Source organism: Zingiber officinale, chromosome 8A (assembly GCF_018446385.1).
Source record: "Zingiber officinale cultivar Zhangliang chromosome 8A, Zo_v1.1, whole genome shotgun sequence".
In the NCBI taxonomy this organism is placed as follows: Eukaryota; Viridiplantae; Streptophyta; class Magnoliopsida; order Zingiberales; family Zingiberaceae; genus Zingiber; species Zingiber officinale.
The window spans coordinates 13,954,147-13,969,495 of NC_056000.1; the positions used below are offsets into that span (position 1 = coordinate 13,954,147).

At 35.7% G+C, this 15,349-nt stretch overlaps 2 protein-coding genes across 4 annotated transcripts; both read right to left on the reverse strand.

Moving 5' to 3' along the window:
- Positions 1-3,641: 3,641 nt before the first annotated feature.
- On the reverse strand, positions 3,642-8,151 carry LOC122012604 (telomere repeat-binding protein 5-like). 2 transcript variants are annotated; one of them, XM_042569204.1, is made up of 10 exons: positions 7,890-8,151; positions 7,065-7,210; positions 6,155-6,986; positions 5,870-6,007; positions 5,646-5,708; positions 5,435-5,514; positions 4,679-4,923; positions 4,269-4,589; positions 4,109-4,172; positions 3,642-3,878 (listed from the first exon to the last, which is right to left on the reverse strand). In XM_042569204.1, the coding sequence occupies exons 2-10, from the start codon at positions 7,158-7,160 to the stop codon at positions 3,687-3,689; spliced, it is 2,031 nt and encodes a 676-aa protein (XP_042425138.1). In that variant the 5' UTR covers positions 7,161-7,210; positions 7,890-8,151; the 3' UTR covers positions 3,642-3,686. The 2 variants fall into 2 exon arrangements, with proteins under 2 accessions (XP_042425138.1, XP_042425137.1); XM_042569203.1 differs by lacking the exon at positions 7,890-8,151 and having other exon boundaries at positions 4,109-4,589.
- A 3,997-nt stretch (positions 8,152-12,148) lies between these two features.
- LOC122011392 (uncharacterized protein C24B11.05-like) lies at positions 12,149-13,861 on the reverse strand. Of its 2 annotated transcripts, XM_042567781.1 has the most exons (8): positions 13,728-13,861; positions 13,589-13,654; positions 13,428-13,525; positions 13,301-13,338; positions 13,135-13,222; positions 12,766-13,041; positions 12,619-12,684; positions 12,149-12,542 (listed from the first exon to the last, which is right to left on the reverse strand). In XM_042567781.1, exons 1-8 carry the CDS (start codon positions 13,774-13,776, stop codon positions 12,387-12,389), a joined length of 837 nt encoding a protein of 278 aa, XP_042423715.1. In that variant the 5' UTR covers positions 13,777-13,861; the 3' UTR covers positions 12,149-12,386. The 2 variants fall into 2 exon arrangements, with proteins under 2 accessions (XP_042423715.1, XP_042423714.1); XM_042567780.1 differs by having other exon boundaries at positions 13,428-13,654.
- Positions 13,862-15,349: the final 1,488 nt, after the last annotated feature.

Sequence of the window (15,349 nt, forward strand, 5' to 3'; positions counted from 1 at the left end):
CCTTCTCAATATCTCTAAAAAAACCTTAATTGTTATTTCACCAATACTTTGTGCCTATTTCTTTTCTCCTCATTAATTTTGTATGTTTATATTTTATCGCCGATGTCTTTTTTCTTTTCTCATCACTAATTTTGTACGTTTATACTCTCTCGCCGATGATACTCTCATAGAACGACCTTCTCCTCCCTTGCTGATAATATTTCTTTCTCACTCTTTCTTTTTCTTTCTCGATAATAACATGAATCAGAATTTTTTTTTATCTATACAACCTAAAATAAAATGCTTCATCAAAATTAAAATTAATAAAATTTTATTCACGTTCAATGTCTCAAAAAGATTAAATAATTTAATAGTGTTAAAAAAATTATGTAAATACTAGCGAAAAAACTAAATTTTATATAAAAATAATATTTTATTTTTTAAAAAATAAATCAATTTTTTTTAAACCGGTCATTCTCAATCCCAAATTCAAATGAAAAACTAGAGAACAAATTTTTAAAATATATTAAAAGATTTTTTTAATTTATTTTTGCCTAGGACCTCGGGAAATCTTGAGACTACCCATTTGCATACTTATTATTGAATGAATCTTCAGTGCACACAATTTATCAAAGGGTTACCTAAGCGGATTTCTAACATGATTAACGTATCATATGAATTTCTAACCAAATTTATGACAACATTCAATACATAACAGAACAGCTTAATGCAAGGATACGCATAAGGACGGTCAACCTTATTAGCTGGTTGATATATATTTAGCAGACAAGTAGTAGACAATATTTTAACAACCTATCAGAGTTATCGGAGAATATTTCTTTGAAATCTCCTTCGGAAGCCATCTTGTTTCCTATTGGGCAATCATTTATGACACCATAAGTCCATACTCTTGTAATAGCTTCATCAAAGGTTTAAGTCATAAGCGACAAAAGAGGTACATTTGTGGGTAGATAAAAGATTCCTCGGATACTCATTACACAACAAACTAACAAACTCCTATAGATAAGGTCACCTCATGATCACGGAGGTTATGAAAGGTGATATAAAAAGGGAAGTCCTCTCCGTTGGCAAGGTACGTAATCTACATCATTTGAGCTCTATTCTCGCAGCACTTCCTGGTTCTTGATTCCTTTGCCCAAAACCATACAAACTTGAACATCAGAGGGTCTTGCCAGACATTCCCTTCTATGGTCTTTGGTCACTAACTCTATGTTGGATCGTCGGCCTGTGCACAGGATCACAAGGAAAATTCGCCAAGAAGAAAAAAGTTTTACTCCAATCAAGCATCCGTCTATAGTCGTCCGCGCGCTATCTCTATAACTCTAAGAGAGGATCAATCCCATTAATTTTTGTAGTTAGCTAATATTTTTTTTTCTAATTCACCTAAATGATCTCTAAAATATTTATCTCATTTAAAATTAATAAATAAAAATATAATTAATTTATTTTTTTTATATAAGAAAATAATTATTTATAATAAATAAGGTAGACTCCTTGTTCCGTTCAGGAAATCAAATTGAATCACACATCAATGGATCGGAGGTTAGAAAATCACGACTGAATTGGTCGACTAGCTCGATGGTGATTTCATAATTAAGCTTAACTGCTTAACCATCTAATGGCAAAATCGTAGTCAGACACTACAATGAAATTATAATTGAATTAATTATGAACTCGTGATCAAACGTATGTGAAATCATGTCTGAGCTCGCTTAATTGCAGCTCAATCTAGCCACAAAATGGTGGTTAAGTAACCTCCCCTAGCCACTTCATAGCAGCCTCCATATTGTAGTAAAATATAATTATGTTTATCCTAAACGCCCTTTATACTTCGTTTTCATGATATGTAAAAAGAAGTAAATTATAACATCAATTTATAACGGACTAGTTATAGAATTAAACTATTTTTTTAAGACATCCATCAAAAATTAACCCGTTATCCTACTATAATAAAACTATCTCTAATCAACTAGGCACTAGCCTCCGCATTTACCTTGATTCCGTCGTAGATTCATTCATCAATTTTATAATACAGTTATGCAGATCATATCATATTTAAGACGTGTAATCGTTAATTTGAAATTTTATGCTCGATTTAGCCTGAAGGACAGATTAAAAAAGGACGACTTGTAGTTATGAATTTCATAAAAGTTAAAATAGTTTCTTCCATTTTAATAAAAAAAAAAGTTTTACAATTCACGGGCGACTCCCTAGCATTCAGCTTAAATAACGTCCACGTATCTTTAGTATAAACAACTTACACTCGACGGTTGAAATAACGTATACGTATCTTTAATATAAAAAAGTTACAATTGATAATGACAAAAATAATATAACCAAACATTAAGGGGCTCAAATCAATTTCGGATCAGATTAAATTTTTTTTACCCAACCTGAAGCTCCTAAATCCAAATCCGATCAATCCGAACCCAATTTAAAAATCTAATTAAAAATGACTTTTTTTTTTAATAAATTTTCATATAATTTTTCAATCCAAAAATTCGATTGAAAATGATTTTTTAAAACAATTTTTCATATAATTTTTCAATTAAAAATTTTATTGAAAATGATTTTTTTACTATTTTTTCTATAATTTTTTATTTTTATCTTAATATTTTATCATCATCATACTAACATTAATATTAATATACATAGAATTATCTTAATTTTTAAAATAAAATTCAATTTAATCCCAAAAAATCTACTAAACTCTAAATTCATATCCATCCGAACCCAATCCAAAAATTTTCAACCCAAAACCCTTTAACCCAAATCCAAAAATACCCAATCCGAACCTGACTTTTTTCAGATCGACTCAGATTGAATCATTAGATCCGATTTATTTTTGACACTCCTACATCAAATACTCTATTGGATATACATACTAACCCACAAGTGTCCCGTGCAATAAGATTAGCAATTAATAATCCCAAATATCAATACCAAGTATACAACTCCAATCTCACAGAAGCAATTTCATTATCAGTAAATTTTGTTGGTCAAAATCTAGACAGCTAAAAATCTCTATCTTCCAATTATAATGCATGTATGTATATACATGTAATTAATATATAAATATGATATTACTAAAATGCTCTTGCACATGCATGCATGTATTTTGGTTGACCGATTCTGACCATTTAACATTACCCTTTCATTATTTATCAACTAGATGGATCCATTCAGCAATTTCACCGAAGTAAATAACACTTTATCTCAACATTAAATTGCATAGGTCACAACATCAAATAAATGTTATAAATGAATCATGTGTTACATGAAGTAAAGGGTGAATTGTGAACAAGAAAAAACAGTTAATCAATACAACATTGAAAGAGAAGCAAATAAAAGAAGTAAGCTCGGCATCTTCAAGGCACAAGCAGACTTCACGGAAAAGAATGAATTAAACAAATGAGAAGTCACCGGTTAGTGACACGACTACCTTGTTTCTTTTGCACAATCAATGCTGTTTTCCTGGATCATTGTCTATCGTATACAATCGAAGAAAAAACTAATCTTCATTTCCTTATTCTTCCTAAAGAACTTCCGCGTGAAAGAATAGTGGTGAAGAATGACGGTATGGTGATTGAAGGTCAAAGAGTTTTATCGGCTATTTAACCTTTTCCCCCTTTTTTTTTTTAAAAAAAAATTGTAGAATCTGTTTATCTACATGAATCAAATGGTTTCTACTTCCGAGGGTATGAGAGGAGTAAGAGAGTCTCAGACGCGGGAAGCGATTTCACCTGAAGCTTGGTTTGTTGCTGGGACCAATAGCCATGGGCTAACAGAACCCTATCTAAAAGCTCTTGAGGGACAGGTTCTCCTCTTCTTTGTTGCGGCGAAATCCTGGCTGTGTGTACCAATGTCTTCCATTTATCCTGTGTCAATCAGAGGAGTCAGCAAAGTTAGCCTGTCCGTCGTATAGATGTTTTTTTTTCCCCAACAAAAATGGATAGATTACAATCTTATGTTTTCTTGATAATTTATAGCAGTCACGATTAGTCTAAATTTTGATCGTAAGAAGAGGCACTGATGCATTAGACAACAAGGAACACAGATTCAGAAATAAATAATTTGGAAATTAAGCACTCAAGTTTAGTGTAAGTACCTTTAGATCAACGTATGTCCGGTGCTTTTCATTCTCAAAAGCACAAAGTTTGACATCTCTCCACCTAAACATAAATAAATAAATGAACCAGAGAAGCCCATAAGAGAGCACGCTTGCAGTAACCAAATATATAGCATCAGTTTTCACAAGTAAAACGAACCTTCCTGTACCAAGCTTTTCCACTGCTTGGACCAGGGCTTCCACTTCAGCAACAGTGAATGGCCTTCGAACTCGACGTTGAGCAATTTGACATGATTTGATCTTAGGCTTGTTAGGAAGAGGAACAATGGCCATTGCTTCCACATTTAGTGGTTGTGGCATTGCAACCAGAGGTAGTGAACTGGCAGTTTGCTTTTCAGGTGATGACGCATTGGTTTGTGACTGAATTGAATCATGACCACTCTCAGGAGAGGCCTTTGCACATTTTTGAGTAGCTTCATTTCCCAATTGATCTATGGCAGAAGGTACTACAGGTGGAAATCTATCAAAAGCACAAACAAATAGACAGTGATACACTTTATTAAACAGTATAGGCAAAAGAAGAAAAAATCAACTATGTACTTCACTTACCTGTCTAGTTGATAAGGAGAACAACCCAGACTTAGAAGATGAGGGTCTTTAGAGCATGTCAGTTCTTCTGGAACATGTCTATTATTGGGCTCCAACATAAAGCCCAAATCACCTAACTTGTCGCTATGCAAAATTCCAGCCTGGTGCAAGGTTTGGCTATCATCTGCAACCTTCTTTCCTTGGAGAAGAATACCAACATGCAACCCGCCTCCAAGGATAGTAGTTATAGCCTCCCAAACCGTCCTCTGCATAACATATCAACACGTGGCATGGAGGAAAAAACATTAAATCTGTTGCTCAACAACTTTGGCATTCACAAAAATAGAATAAAAGCAAATACTGTAAATGGGTTAGGGACTAAAACAGACTAATATAATTGCGCACATGCATGGATAATGCTGGGTTAAAGTAGAAATAAATATAATGGTTTCTAAAATATCAGAAAGTGAGTCTGTGATGCATTGAACCAACAACACTAAGCACACATGCTTGGGCAATATGACGATAAAGTAATAATCAAAATGTTCAACTACTAGTTTTAACAAATAAAAAATGGGTTAAACCCTAGAATCAAGCAAATTTTAAAGGAAAATACACCGCCATCTTTTGTATAATCAATTGCACGCATAATCTCACATGCACAACATCATGATTATGATCAAACCGTGTGTTTGTTCCAACTGTTTGGGTTTGATGACAATCTCATACATACTACTGAGATGGAAGTATTATAATGGGGTTGAAATAATTGTATACCTTTAGCGAACCAACAGTAGTTGTTTCAGGAACCTCGACAACAAGTTCTGGCACCTCAAAAGACTTGATCCTCAATTTAACTAAATAAAAGGATAAATAAAATAAAAGACCCATTAGAACCTACTCATATCAGGATTGAAATTAAAGGAACGAAAATAAAGGAAAATGAAACACAAATAATGGCACATGGTTTAGCCATTCCACTGCTTACCATGGTAGTCTGAAGAACTATTGCATGATTTGCTTACTTTCGTTGAAGACCATTCATCCTTTGCTGTAAAAACAAAAATAATATTTATTAACACCCAATCCTAAATGGAAGAAGTATTCATGTAGATATTAACCAACTTAAATTGACAAACAATCAAACGATATGTCATATGGTCATTTGTTTCTAAATAGATATCATCCTTTCAACAAAACAAATTGTCACACCTTCGCAATAAATCCCTGCATCAGAAGCTGACGCAGAATAATGATCAAACAATTTTCTTTTCCTGAAGGGGTTCGTCAATGTTCTTGGACGTGAATAATCGATTTTCTTACCAGGTAAAGAAGTCTTGTTTTCTGTATCTGAAGTGAAAGAGAAAAAAAAATCAATGCCGAAATGCATGAGATTTGCATTGTGGAAACAAAAAACGTAGAAACACATGAGCTTAACAATAACAAGAGTATTTGTTTGATAAGTTATGGGATAATTGAAGGGAGTGATTGGCGTACCATAATTAGCTTTCTTTCCATCCTGTGATATTGCTGGAGCTACTTTCCTCAATCTAGATGCTAAAAGCTTTCTTATCCTATGGCTATCACCTGTGTGCTGAAACCTAGAGGTCTTGGTAGCAACAACATATTGACTGCATTCTGAAGAATTCTCATCATCTTTATCTGTAGCAGGATCCACATGATCTTCCTGCTTGGGAATGAAGAGCTTCCGGCGAATGCTGTTCATGTTCGAGGGAATATCAAAATTGTTGTCGGAGCTAACTAAAGCAGCAAAATTTTCATAATAATTCTTTCGATTGTCAGCACTATTCCTGTATAAATCTTTCTCATCTTTTACATCTCTGTCCATTTGTTCAGCTCGGAATGTTGCCTTGCTCTTGACTTCTTTTAGGTCATGCAATTCTATGGTACTAGAATCAAGTTTCTCTGCACCACATTTCTGAGAAACGACGTAGGAACCATGCACACTTTTTGCTTTCTTACCAATCAACTTCTGTTCTTGGGTAATAGCATCCTCTGGTGGCGTGGCTTGTGAGGCCATTGAATGATTGCACAAGTCATTTGTCTTCCCTTTTAGGAATTTTTTGTGACAATGCGGATCTTCGTTACAACTTAGCTGATCACAAGCCTCAAACTTTACCAATTTCTGTGCATCAATTTTCTCTAATTTAACCGTACCACGTACTGAAACAGGGGAAGATGTTTGAATATTGTGATTTGGACTTGGCAAATTTTCCCTTTCTGACAACAATTTGCTTGCTAGATTGGCAAGCAAATCGATTGCACACATCTGCTGATCCTCAGTCTTCTTTCTTGCTGAACGCTTCCCCTGTCGAAAAACATGCAAAAGTTAGATCAACAATATAGATCCGAGCTCACCATATGAAATTTGGATTTGTAAGCATACCCTAGCTGATTTGGGAAAATGTGGCACCATAGGGGCTGCATAAGCACTTGATTCGCCTGGCATCCCGTTCTGAACCACCAAACCCGAAAGATTCATCACAAGTAGGCGCAGCAATTTCAAAAAAGAAGCACCATTCTTTCCTAAATCTGTCACAAGAAAAAGGAAGCAACAAAATTTCAGGCAGGCTAAAATTTATGAAATTCAATGATCGAATAACTTGGTGGTCCACGAAAACAAATTAAGATTAAAATTTAATAATCCACGTTCAACTCCCAATGAAATTCGATTGCCGACTTTAAGGTTCAAATGCGCCAAGCAATTCCTTGTAATTACCACAAAGCACGACTACATGTAGATTAAAACGAGAATAAATAAATAAATATCCAACCCCAAGGAAATTTTAGCGATCCAAAAAAAATAAAAAAATGAGATGAATGTCACAAGGATAGAGAACCGTAAGGCGGAAGGATTTCAGGTTCCAGATCCAAAACCACAAGAAACAGAAAAATACTAAATAAAGGTTTAAGTTTTTCTTTTTCGGCTCCTCGGGTCTAATTGCGTGAGCAGATAGGAAAGGAAAGCCACCGAATTTTGACGGAAATGGCAAAGCTTTTCGCAGATAAATTCAGATTGTCTATGAAAAAACGACGACATCAGGCCAGGAAAACAAAGAGAAGAAGTAACAAAATCAATTCAAGATGGAACATAAACCTGACACAAAACAACATATTTGCCATGATCAAAGAAGAAGGCAGGAATCCGCACTCGATAAACCATCAGAAAAACCACACTAGAGAGAAATGGAGCAGAGACGGATCCAATCACCTGTGGCGACGACGAGGAACGACGCTCTCAGCTTAAGGATCTCCAATTCCGAAGAGATCGCCGAGAAAATATAGCTATTCGCACTAAATTTTGTCCCAGCTCAAGCGGAGGCGAGATCGGAGGATCACGAGAGGCCAAACCACGAATTGGCGACCAAATTCCCTTCCTCAACCCCTTGTTCCTTCCTCCCAAGAAACGCTCGATTCCTCCCTCTCCCTCTCTCTCTGATGGCTAAAAACCCCCTGTAAACCATCCCATTTTGGCTTAAAATCATTAGAACGTTTTTGACTCCCTCCCACGCCCACCGGCTCATCCGGTGACCGCACACGGATTCACATCCTATAACCGGTCACTCGACCCGTTCGTCTTCCCACGTGTCCTACTATCCGGATCCAACAGTGTAAGCCCTTCATACGATTGACGCAATTATCCGCCAGTTGTTGATCCTCCATTTTATTTCAAAATTTAATATAGCACCAAACGACGGACACATTTCGATTTGGAGATGGGAGAACTGGGTAACGGTCCCGTTTCTTATCCGGTATTCTCCTTCCGGATCCAAACCTACACGTGTCGATGTGCGACGCGCGGTGGATGTTTAATGAAGGCTTCGGTCAAATTAATTTCACTCGCGGCGGCGGTTGAGATTAGTTTAATTAAAATAAAGATTAATTAAAGACGAGCTAGCTAACAAGTTAATCATCAGAGAAGAGGATCACATGGGGATCACGTGACGCGTTAGGCTGCCATGGGAATCTCGTAACGTGTCGAGTTGGGCAGTGCCGTTGCCTTACGCAACCGAAGCAAGGAAAGAGCTAGCTAGCTAATGAGGAGGATGAGGATTGGGGGATGCATAAATAGCGTGCGTGCGTGCATACATGGGACAGACAGAGTCTCTACGTAACTTTACAGCTTTTGCACAACCATTCTTTTATTATTGTGTAATTTTTAAGAACGCATATTAAAGTAAAAGGAAATGGATCGTATATGACAGTTTAGCTGAGCTAGTCGAGGAGATAAAGAAATGAGAGACGAGAAGGTGGAAGGAAGAGTTTGAGTTATCTTGAAGCGCAAGTGAGGGACCAGAGGCGTGAAATGGACAAGCATGGAGTTAAACATGTTTGTGTATCGTATATAATAAATTGCCAGCTCCGAAAAGGATGAAGGAATTAGCTGGGAAGGGAAGGAAAAGGAAGGCGGTGGTGTGTGTTGATTTTTGTTCCTTTCTCTTGTCTTAGTGTCACATGGTGCATGTTCCGTATGGGATTGGGATCTGTACGTGAGTATATCTAGTCCTGTAGTTTAATAATTATATTATATAAAAGCTGTGGAAGTTATAAATATACCATTTTTTTACGATGTTGAAGAAACACATGAAAAATTTGAACATAGTTTTCATTTGACTCGAAAGTTGAGTCAAATTGTTCTTTTTTAATTACAGAATAGATGACTATATATTACTGATTGACTTAAAAATGTTTTTTTTTTTTAAATATGACCACCTTCCTTTTTTTTCTCAAAAAAATAAAATAAAATAAAATTGCAGATCGGGATGTAAGGAAAAAAAAGACTCTTAATTGTTTGGGGTTTTGAACTAGTAGCTTTACCAAAATCTATTTGGGGTTTAAGTTGGCAAGATTTTAAAGTTTGGGTTTACTTGTCCTACCTAAACGTATGACTAGGCGTGAGAATATGACTATGTAATTTTCAAACTAGAAGATCAATCTAATTTAAAATGTTAAAATTTATAATTAAATAGATATATTATATGACTCTTTTTTAAAAATATTGGGAAAAAAAATAAATGGAGTATTATTTTCTCTTTTTCACCTGTTACTCTCTTTAATTAACGTACCCTTTAGGGTGTATAGGTATAATCAATGGAGAATGCTTTAAGAGCCAATTTTAATATATTCTCAATCTAGACAATTGATTTCAACTATTATTATCTCCGGAGTTCGATGCAAATTAGGTAAAAACCTGGCTCGACTTGACCCATGTTAAACTTATGCTTGCAATCCAATCAAGGACGAGCTGGCACGATGTGGACTGGCGTATGATCCACCCTCCAAGGTTAACCACCACCACCACCACCACCTCCTTCACTGCTCAATAGATAATATAGCTAAGATTCTAGTGATCTACGATTGCTTTTTGGCCTTTCTGTTCCCCATCGTTTAATCAAGTAATTAATAATTAAATGATCCAACCAAAGTTTGGGGAAATACAGAAGAAGGACCAAATTAATTCTTCCAACCAGAGCATGTTCTGTTGTTAGTTATTGTGCGGTTGTTTCTCGCAAATTGATCGTCTGTTAATGCATACCAAGAACATGACATGGTTTGGAAGTATAGATATTAAATACGTTCATCGATTGGCAAATTCATCAATGAATGTGATAAATTGGAATGTAACTTTTCATAATATGCACTGTCAATTAATATATTGTGGGGTTCGGCCTGAATCGAGCAGTGGTGGAACCTATTGGAAATTAATGAAACAAGGAACAAATAACAAGTTCTCACGATGCATGTTTTTAGAAGTCATGGTGGCACTCCTTCATGGATGGCACGAACCCTACTTTTAGCTCAGAGGGAGAGCATGAATGGCTGGGATTGGTTTTGTATGGGACAACAAAACTCTGAAAGTGGCGGTGCTTACTAAACTGCTTTTGAGGCTTATATGATAAAAGTAGAAGGGAAGGTGTGCCCTTTTGTTAAAAACTTTAGTTGAATATATGATCAATTCTGTTGCATTAAAAATCTTTTTTTCCATTTTGAGTGAAATGATAAATAATTGGCACATGGAATGAACATGGTCAGGTGAGCTTGGCATGCATATAATCTGAGAAAGATCAAGGCATGAGGTTCAACATGAGTGGCACTCATTATATAAATGTTATAATACAACTAAATTGTGTCTTCCAATTGAAATTATTAATCTGACGGCTGCGTAGATAATATTGTCATGAAGAGGCATACAAACCGATCCAATCAAAAACAGTTGGGCAGTATGTGAAGTGAATGAAAGGAATAAAATAAAGAAGAGAGAGATGGTCCAACACCAATTGTTGTGGTTATCGCTTGTTAGTGGTTGTCATTCTTTTACCATTGCTACACAACAATGTAGGTAGAGATGTATTAGCTTGACCATGGAAAAAGATTGGCTTCTCGAAATTAAATTATGAATAAAATAATTATATATACACTTCTTTGTCCCTTCTTGATTAATTCATCGAGCTATTCAATTTAATTGACAAAACTATCTTGACCCACTTAGGAAGATCACTTTAATTCGCATAATAATATCACTTTGACTCACCTGATAAGACCATTTCAACATACTTAACAAAGCCAGTTCAACTAACTTGTTCGACCCTTTTCGATCCATTTTGACGAAAGAAAACTAAGTACTCCAATTGGTCCATAAATATCTTATTTATTTATAGTTTATAGAGAATAGAATAATTATCTTGCAAACTGAATAAAGCAGAGCAAATAACATCTTTATCACGTTGTTGTTACGGAGGGAAGGGAAGGCTGGGAAAAGGAAGAAGTCAAAAAACGTCCTAAATCTGAACTCTCCCAAGTCAAAATTCTTTATTCCATAGTCAAATGAGACGCCAGGGAATTCTAATTTCATTATCTTAATTGAATTGTCATGCCATGGCCAAATTAAAATGGGTACCACCAAATAATTTGGGGAAAATAGGTTATCCTTTCAGAAAGAAATTCCATTCTATTTGTAAAATCATAATAATTTGACTCCTACTTTGGTTTTTTTCAGAACTAATTATTATCACAAGCAATCTTTTAGCTCGTAGAATAACTAATTAAATTTATTGCCATCTCAAAAAAGCACCTAGGAGCCATAAGTAGCTTCATTCTCAAAGATCATAGTTCATTCAGAGATAGCAAAAGAAACAAAAGTATGAGAAGCAGAGAGCTTTTCTTCTCGCAAGGCTCATGCTGTTACGAAGTACCAATTGTTCATTAGAAAAAACAAGAAGGATGATCTTCATTAAAACTAACAGGCACCTCCATGATGAACTTGGGGAAAATATCCATTTCAGCTTTAATTCATCAAGTCCATAACTAGAGGTGAGAGACGTGGTTCAGGAGAGTTCCAAACTACAATATAGGATAAAATTTTAATTCCTTAGTTTACTAATTTGTTTTAGTTTGCTCAAATTTTGACAAGTAAAAGAAATGACTTGTAAGGAAGCAGCACGTCTGATATTTGTCATGCAATTATGAGGCTGTTAAAACAATCTGAAAGTTAATTTGCACAACAAAACCAAGATACACCAACTAAACAGCACATGATTTGAGTGGAGAACACGACTCTCATTACTTTTGTTTAACAAATCGCCAGCTCATTCCAAAATCATGGGCAGATTGAGATTCTTAACAATATGATCCTGATGCAATTTGGACAGTTGCATCAGGATTTAACCAGCTGATGTTGTCTTCGCTGCCCTCGATGGACGGAGAGGAATCAAGCAGATACTGATGTTTCCAGCCCAACATTTCCTGAGTGACGAACAGCTTCAGATTTCTCATTTTCTTCCAACAGCTCTGGGAATGCTTCCTTGATGTTATGGATACTTTCCAGGGCATGGTCTGCACCTTTGACTCTATGTGAAGTGCCCACCTAAATCATGTCGACACATCAATATTCGATCAAATCGGTGTCAGAGAACTCTTGCGAGAAGGAAAAAAAAAACTACCAGCACGGTGTGCAAGCCAACGCATTTGGCGGACTGAATGTTGCGAACACTGTCGTCGAAGAAAATCTAGAGAGTTTGTTCAGTTAGAGAGAATTTAAGAAGCGAAGTCCGCAGCAATCAATGTAAGGGAAGGACAAAGCATCTCACGGTGGTTTGAGGATTGATGCCGGCAATTCTGAGAGCATGCTCCATGGCTTCCACGGATGGCTTGCAAAGAATTGGCGTTTTTGGCAACTCAGCTCCAGAATTTGGGTGAGAGAAGTGACCAAAGATGTCAAATATGTTATCAGCGACCCTTTCTTGATCGAAATCTGAAGGCAGTAGATTGAGTGTCTCAAAGCATATGATTCCCTGGAAACAGTCCTCCAGACCAAGCCTTTGGAGCGCTTTTGCAGCATGAATCTTATCAGCATTCGTGAATATCTGTTTTTGAATCTTATCAGCATTCGTGTAGTAAAATAATTTCTGTAAATATAAATAAAACAGAGAGAAATGAGGTTCTAAATTGATACTTACTACTTTGCGGATTGGAAGGCTCTGCAACAGGTGTCTGAGAACAGTGTCAGGCTTTAACTTCTCGTAAGGCAGTCGGCCATGAACAAAACTTTTAAATAGAAAGATAAAATTTGGTTAAAAGTTTACTGTTGCATAATATAAAAGAAACTGACTTATTATAAGGAACCTGTGATAATCATCGTAGTTGAAATTGTAGCCAATAGCCTGAAACGTAGATACATATAAAAAATCCCAAGAGAACAGAGTGTGCATCCAACCAAATAAAATTGAATAAAAAATGGCACGTTAATTACCCTCAACCCTGCCATTGTTGTGCCATAGTTCTTGTAGAGCAGATTGCACAAGTCTGGAACCTTGCTTCGTTCAATTCCGAGTCTTTCGACCATGAAATCTGAATCAAGAACAGACAAACGAGCAGTAGAATAAAACAGAGCACGAACTAGTGGAAACTTACCTCCGATGTTTTTGAGGCACTCGGTTGAGATGCCAGAGCTCAAAGGGTAGAGTGTGTCGTCCAAATCTAGTTCAAGAGCTTATAATTATTACTATTTTGTTCAGCAGTGCATTTAAATCCAACAAAATCAGAAGCGTACCAAAAAGAAGACAGTCATATTTCATCTTGATCAATTGTGATCTTGGCATTTTAAGAATTAATTTCGACAATTCCGATGCCGGAGAAAATGCAGCAAAGATGAATGAAGAGTGCAAATATTTGAGATGGGAGGGAGAGGGGAAGGAGCTAGGTAGGGTTGCTTCCACTTAAATAGGCAAATTATCTCAGAAAATAAATTTTGTTTAATCATCATATTGAGAAGAATAATGACCCAAAAGTCGCATGGTTTCTGGTAATTGCCCAGCTGTCGTTATGGAATTGGATGATTTTTTTTTAAAAAAAAAATCTTTGGTCAGGATCAGGGCTATAGATTCATGCACTTAGATTTGGATAAAATCTAGTTTGGCTTCGAGTAAGAGATCGGACGGCGTAGCATGTCCGTCTCCTCCAACGTGAGGCTCGTAAAATTAAAAAGTTAAATAAAAAAGTTTGAATTTAAGATTTGTAATTTAAAAATAACAGAGAAAATTTAAATTTAAATTTATTTATTTATTTTAAAATTAATATAATATAAAGTTATTTAACTCGTGTTATGAATTAAATTATAAAAAAAATATTTAAAGCCGTAATGGCGATATTTCAAAGATTTTTATATTGATGTGATATATTAGAATAAAAATCCATTCAGAACACTAATTATTGAAGATGCATCCGATGGGAAAGACCGGTGGCGGTCCATCCACCGGCCCGTGGCCATTGCTACAGAATTTCTCGGCCTCGAAAACCAGAAATTGTGAATAAACTCTTGGCCTACAGAATATTATAAAAACAAATGCAGCAAATCGTTTGGAGAAGGAAAAATTAAATAAACTTTTTGGGAGTTATATATATTTTTAATAAATTTATTCCTCTTAATTATTCTTTTAAGTAGTTTTTGATAATAGCATTTTATCACTAAGCATTTTAAGAACACATATTGCTAATGATAACATAAATAATTTTAAGTGGAGAGTGACATATCACTATCTAATTCAACGTTATATAATTGCTCAAACTGAAAATGGAAATGAGAAGGATAAGTTCATGCTACATTTATGTCAATTATCGAATAATAATAAGTCAATCATATTAGTTTTTGAAATCAGTTTCTGTCTTAAAACAGGGTTGGAAATTCCTCTCTTGTTTACAATCTCTCCACGTAGTAATTTGCTTTGAATCTTTATGTGTTTCTCTTAACTCATTTGTATCTTCTTTTCCTGTGGATTTTCTCCGCGTCCGAAAGCCACTCCCTGATGCCAGCTCGGTTGACCGTTCAAATTGGGCAAAAGGATGTCCAATTATCTCCTAGTTTGCGCCGTTGAATTAGTCTCGGAAAAGTGGAATTGGCTTGAACGAACAGATAAACTTTCTCCGAACTAAGAAGTTGCTTAATTCAGGTTTCCTATTGGGATTTGGCCACGCAGAGGAAGGAATACGATCCACATTGCAATTTGTTGCTTGTACAACACCGCTTGCGATCCCATATTAGATAAACACGGTGGACGGATGCATCATGCATCTCCAATTTCACTTTCTCTTCCACCAAATTGTTCGCATATTAGAGTGGCGTTTCCAAATGTCACCGTTTCCCAACCCTTGTTCAATCATAAGTGCTAACCTCAG

What these genes read in the sequence shown, in the direction of transcription:
- LOC122012604 (XM_042569203.1), bottom strand. Translation starts at nt 7,160, where the DNA reads ATGAATCTTTCGGGTTTGGTGGTTCAGAACGGGATGCCAGGCGAATCA. An exon ending in TCTCCTTATCAACTAGACAG is followed by an intron (nt 4,590 to 4,678) that starts GTAAGTGAAGTA and finishes TGCTTTTGATAG; the next exon opens with ATTTCCACCTGTAGTACCTT. An exon ending in GGACATACGTTGATCTAAAG is followed by an intron (nt 3,879 to 4,108) that starts GTACTTACACTA and finishes TGATTGACACAG; the next exon opens with GATAAATGGAAGACATTGGT.
- LOC122011392 (XM_042567780.1), bottom strand. Translation starts at nt 13,776, where the DNA reads ATGCCAAGATCACAATTGATCAAGATGAAATATGACTGTCTTCTTTTT. An exon ending in ATATGACTGTCTTCTTTTTG is followed by an intron (nt 13,655 to 13,727) that starts GTACGCTTCTGA and finishes CTCTTGAACTAG; the next exon opens with ATTTGGACGACACACTCTAC. An exon ending in GCATCAATCCTCAAACCACC is followed by an intron (nt 12,685 to 12,765) that starts GTGAGATGCTTT and finishes CAAACTCTCTAG; the next exon opens with ATTTTCTTCGACGACAGTGT.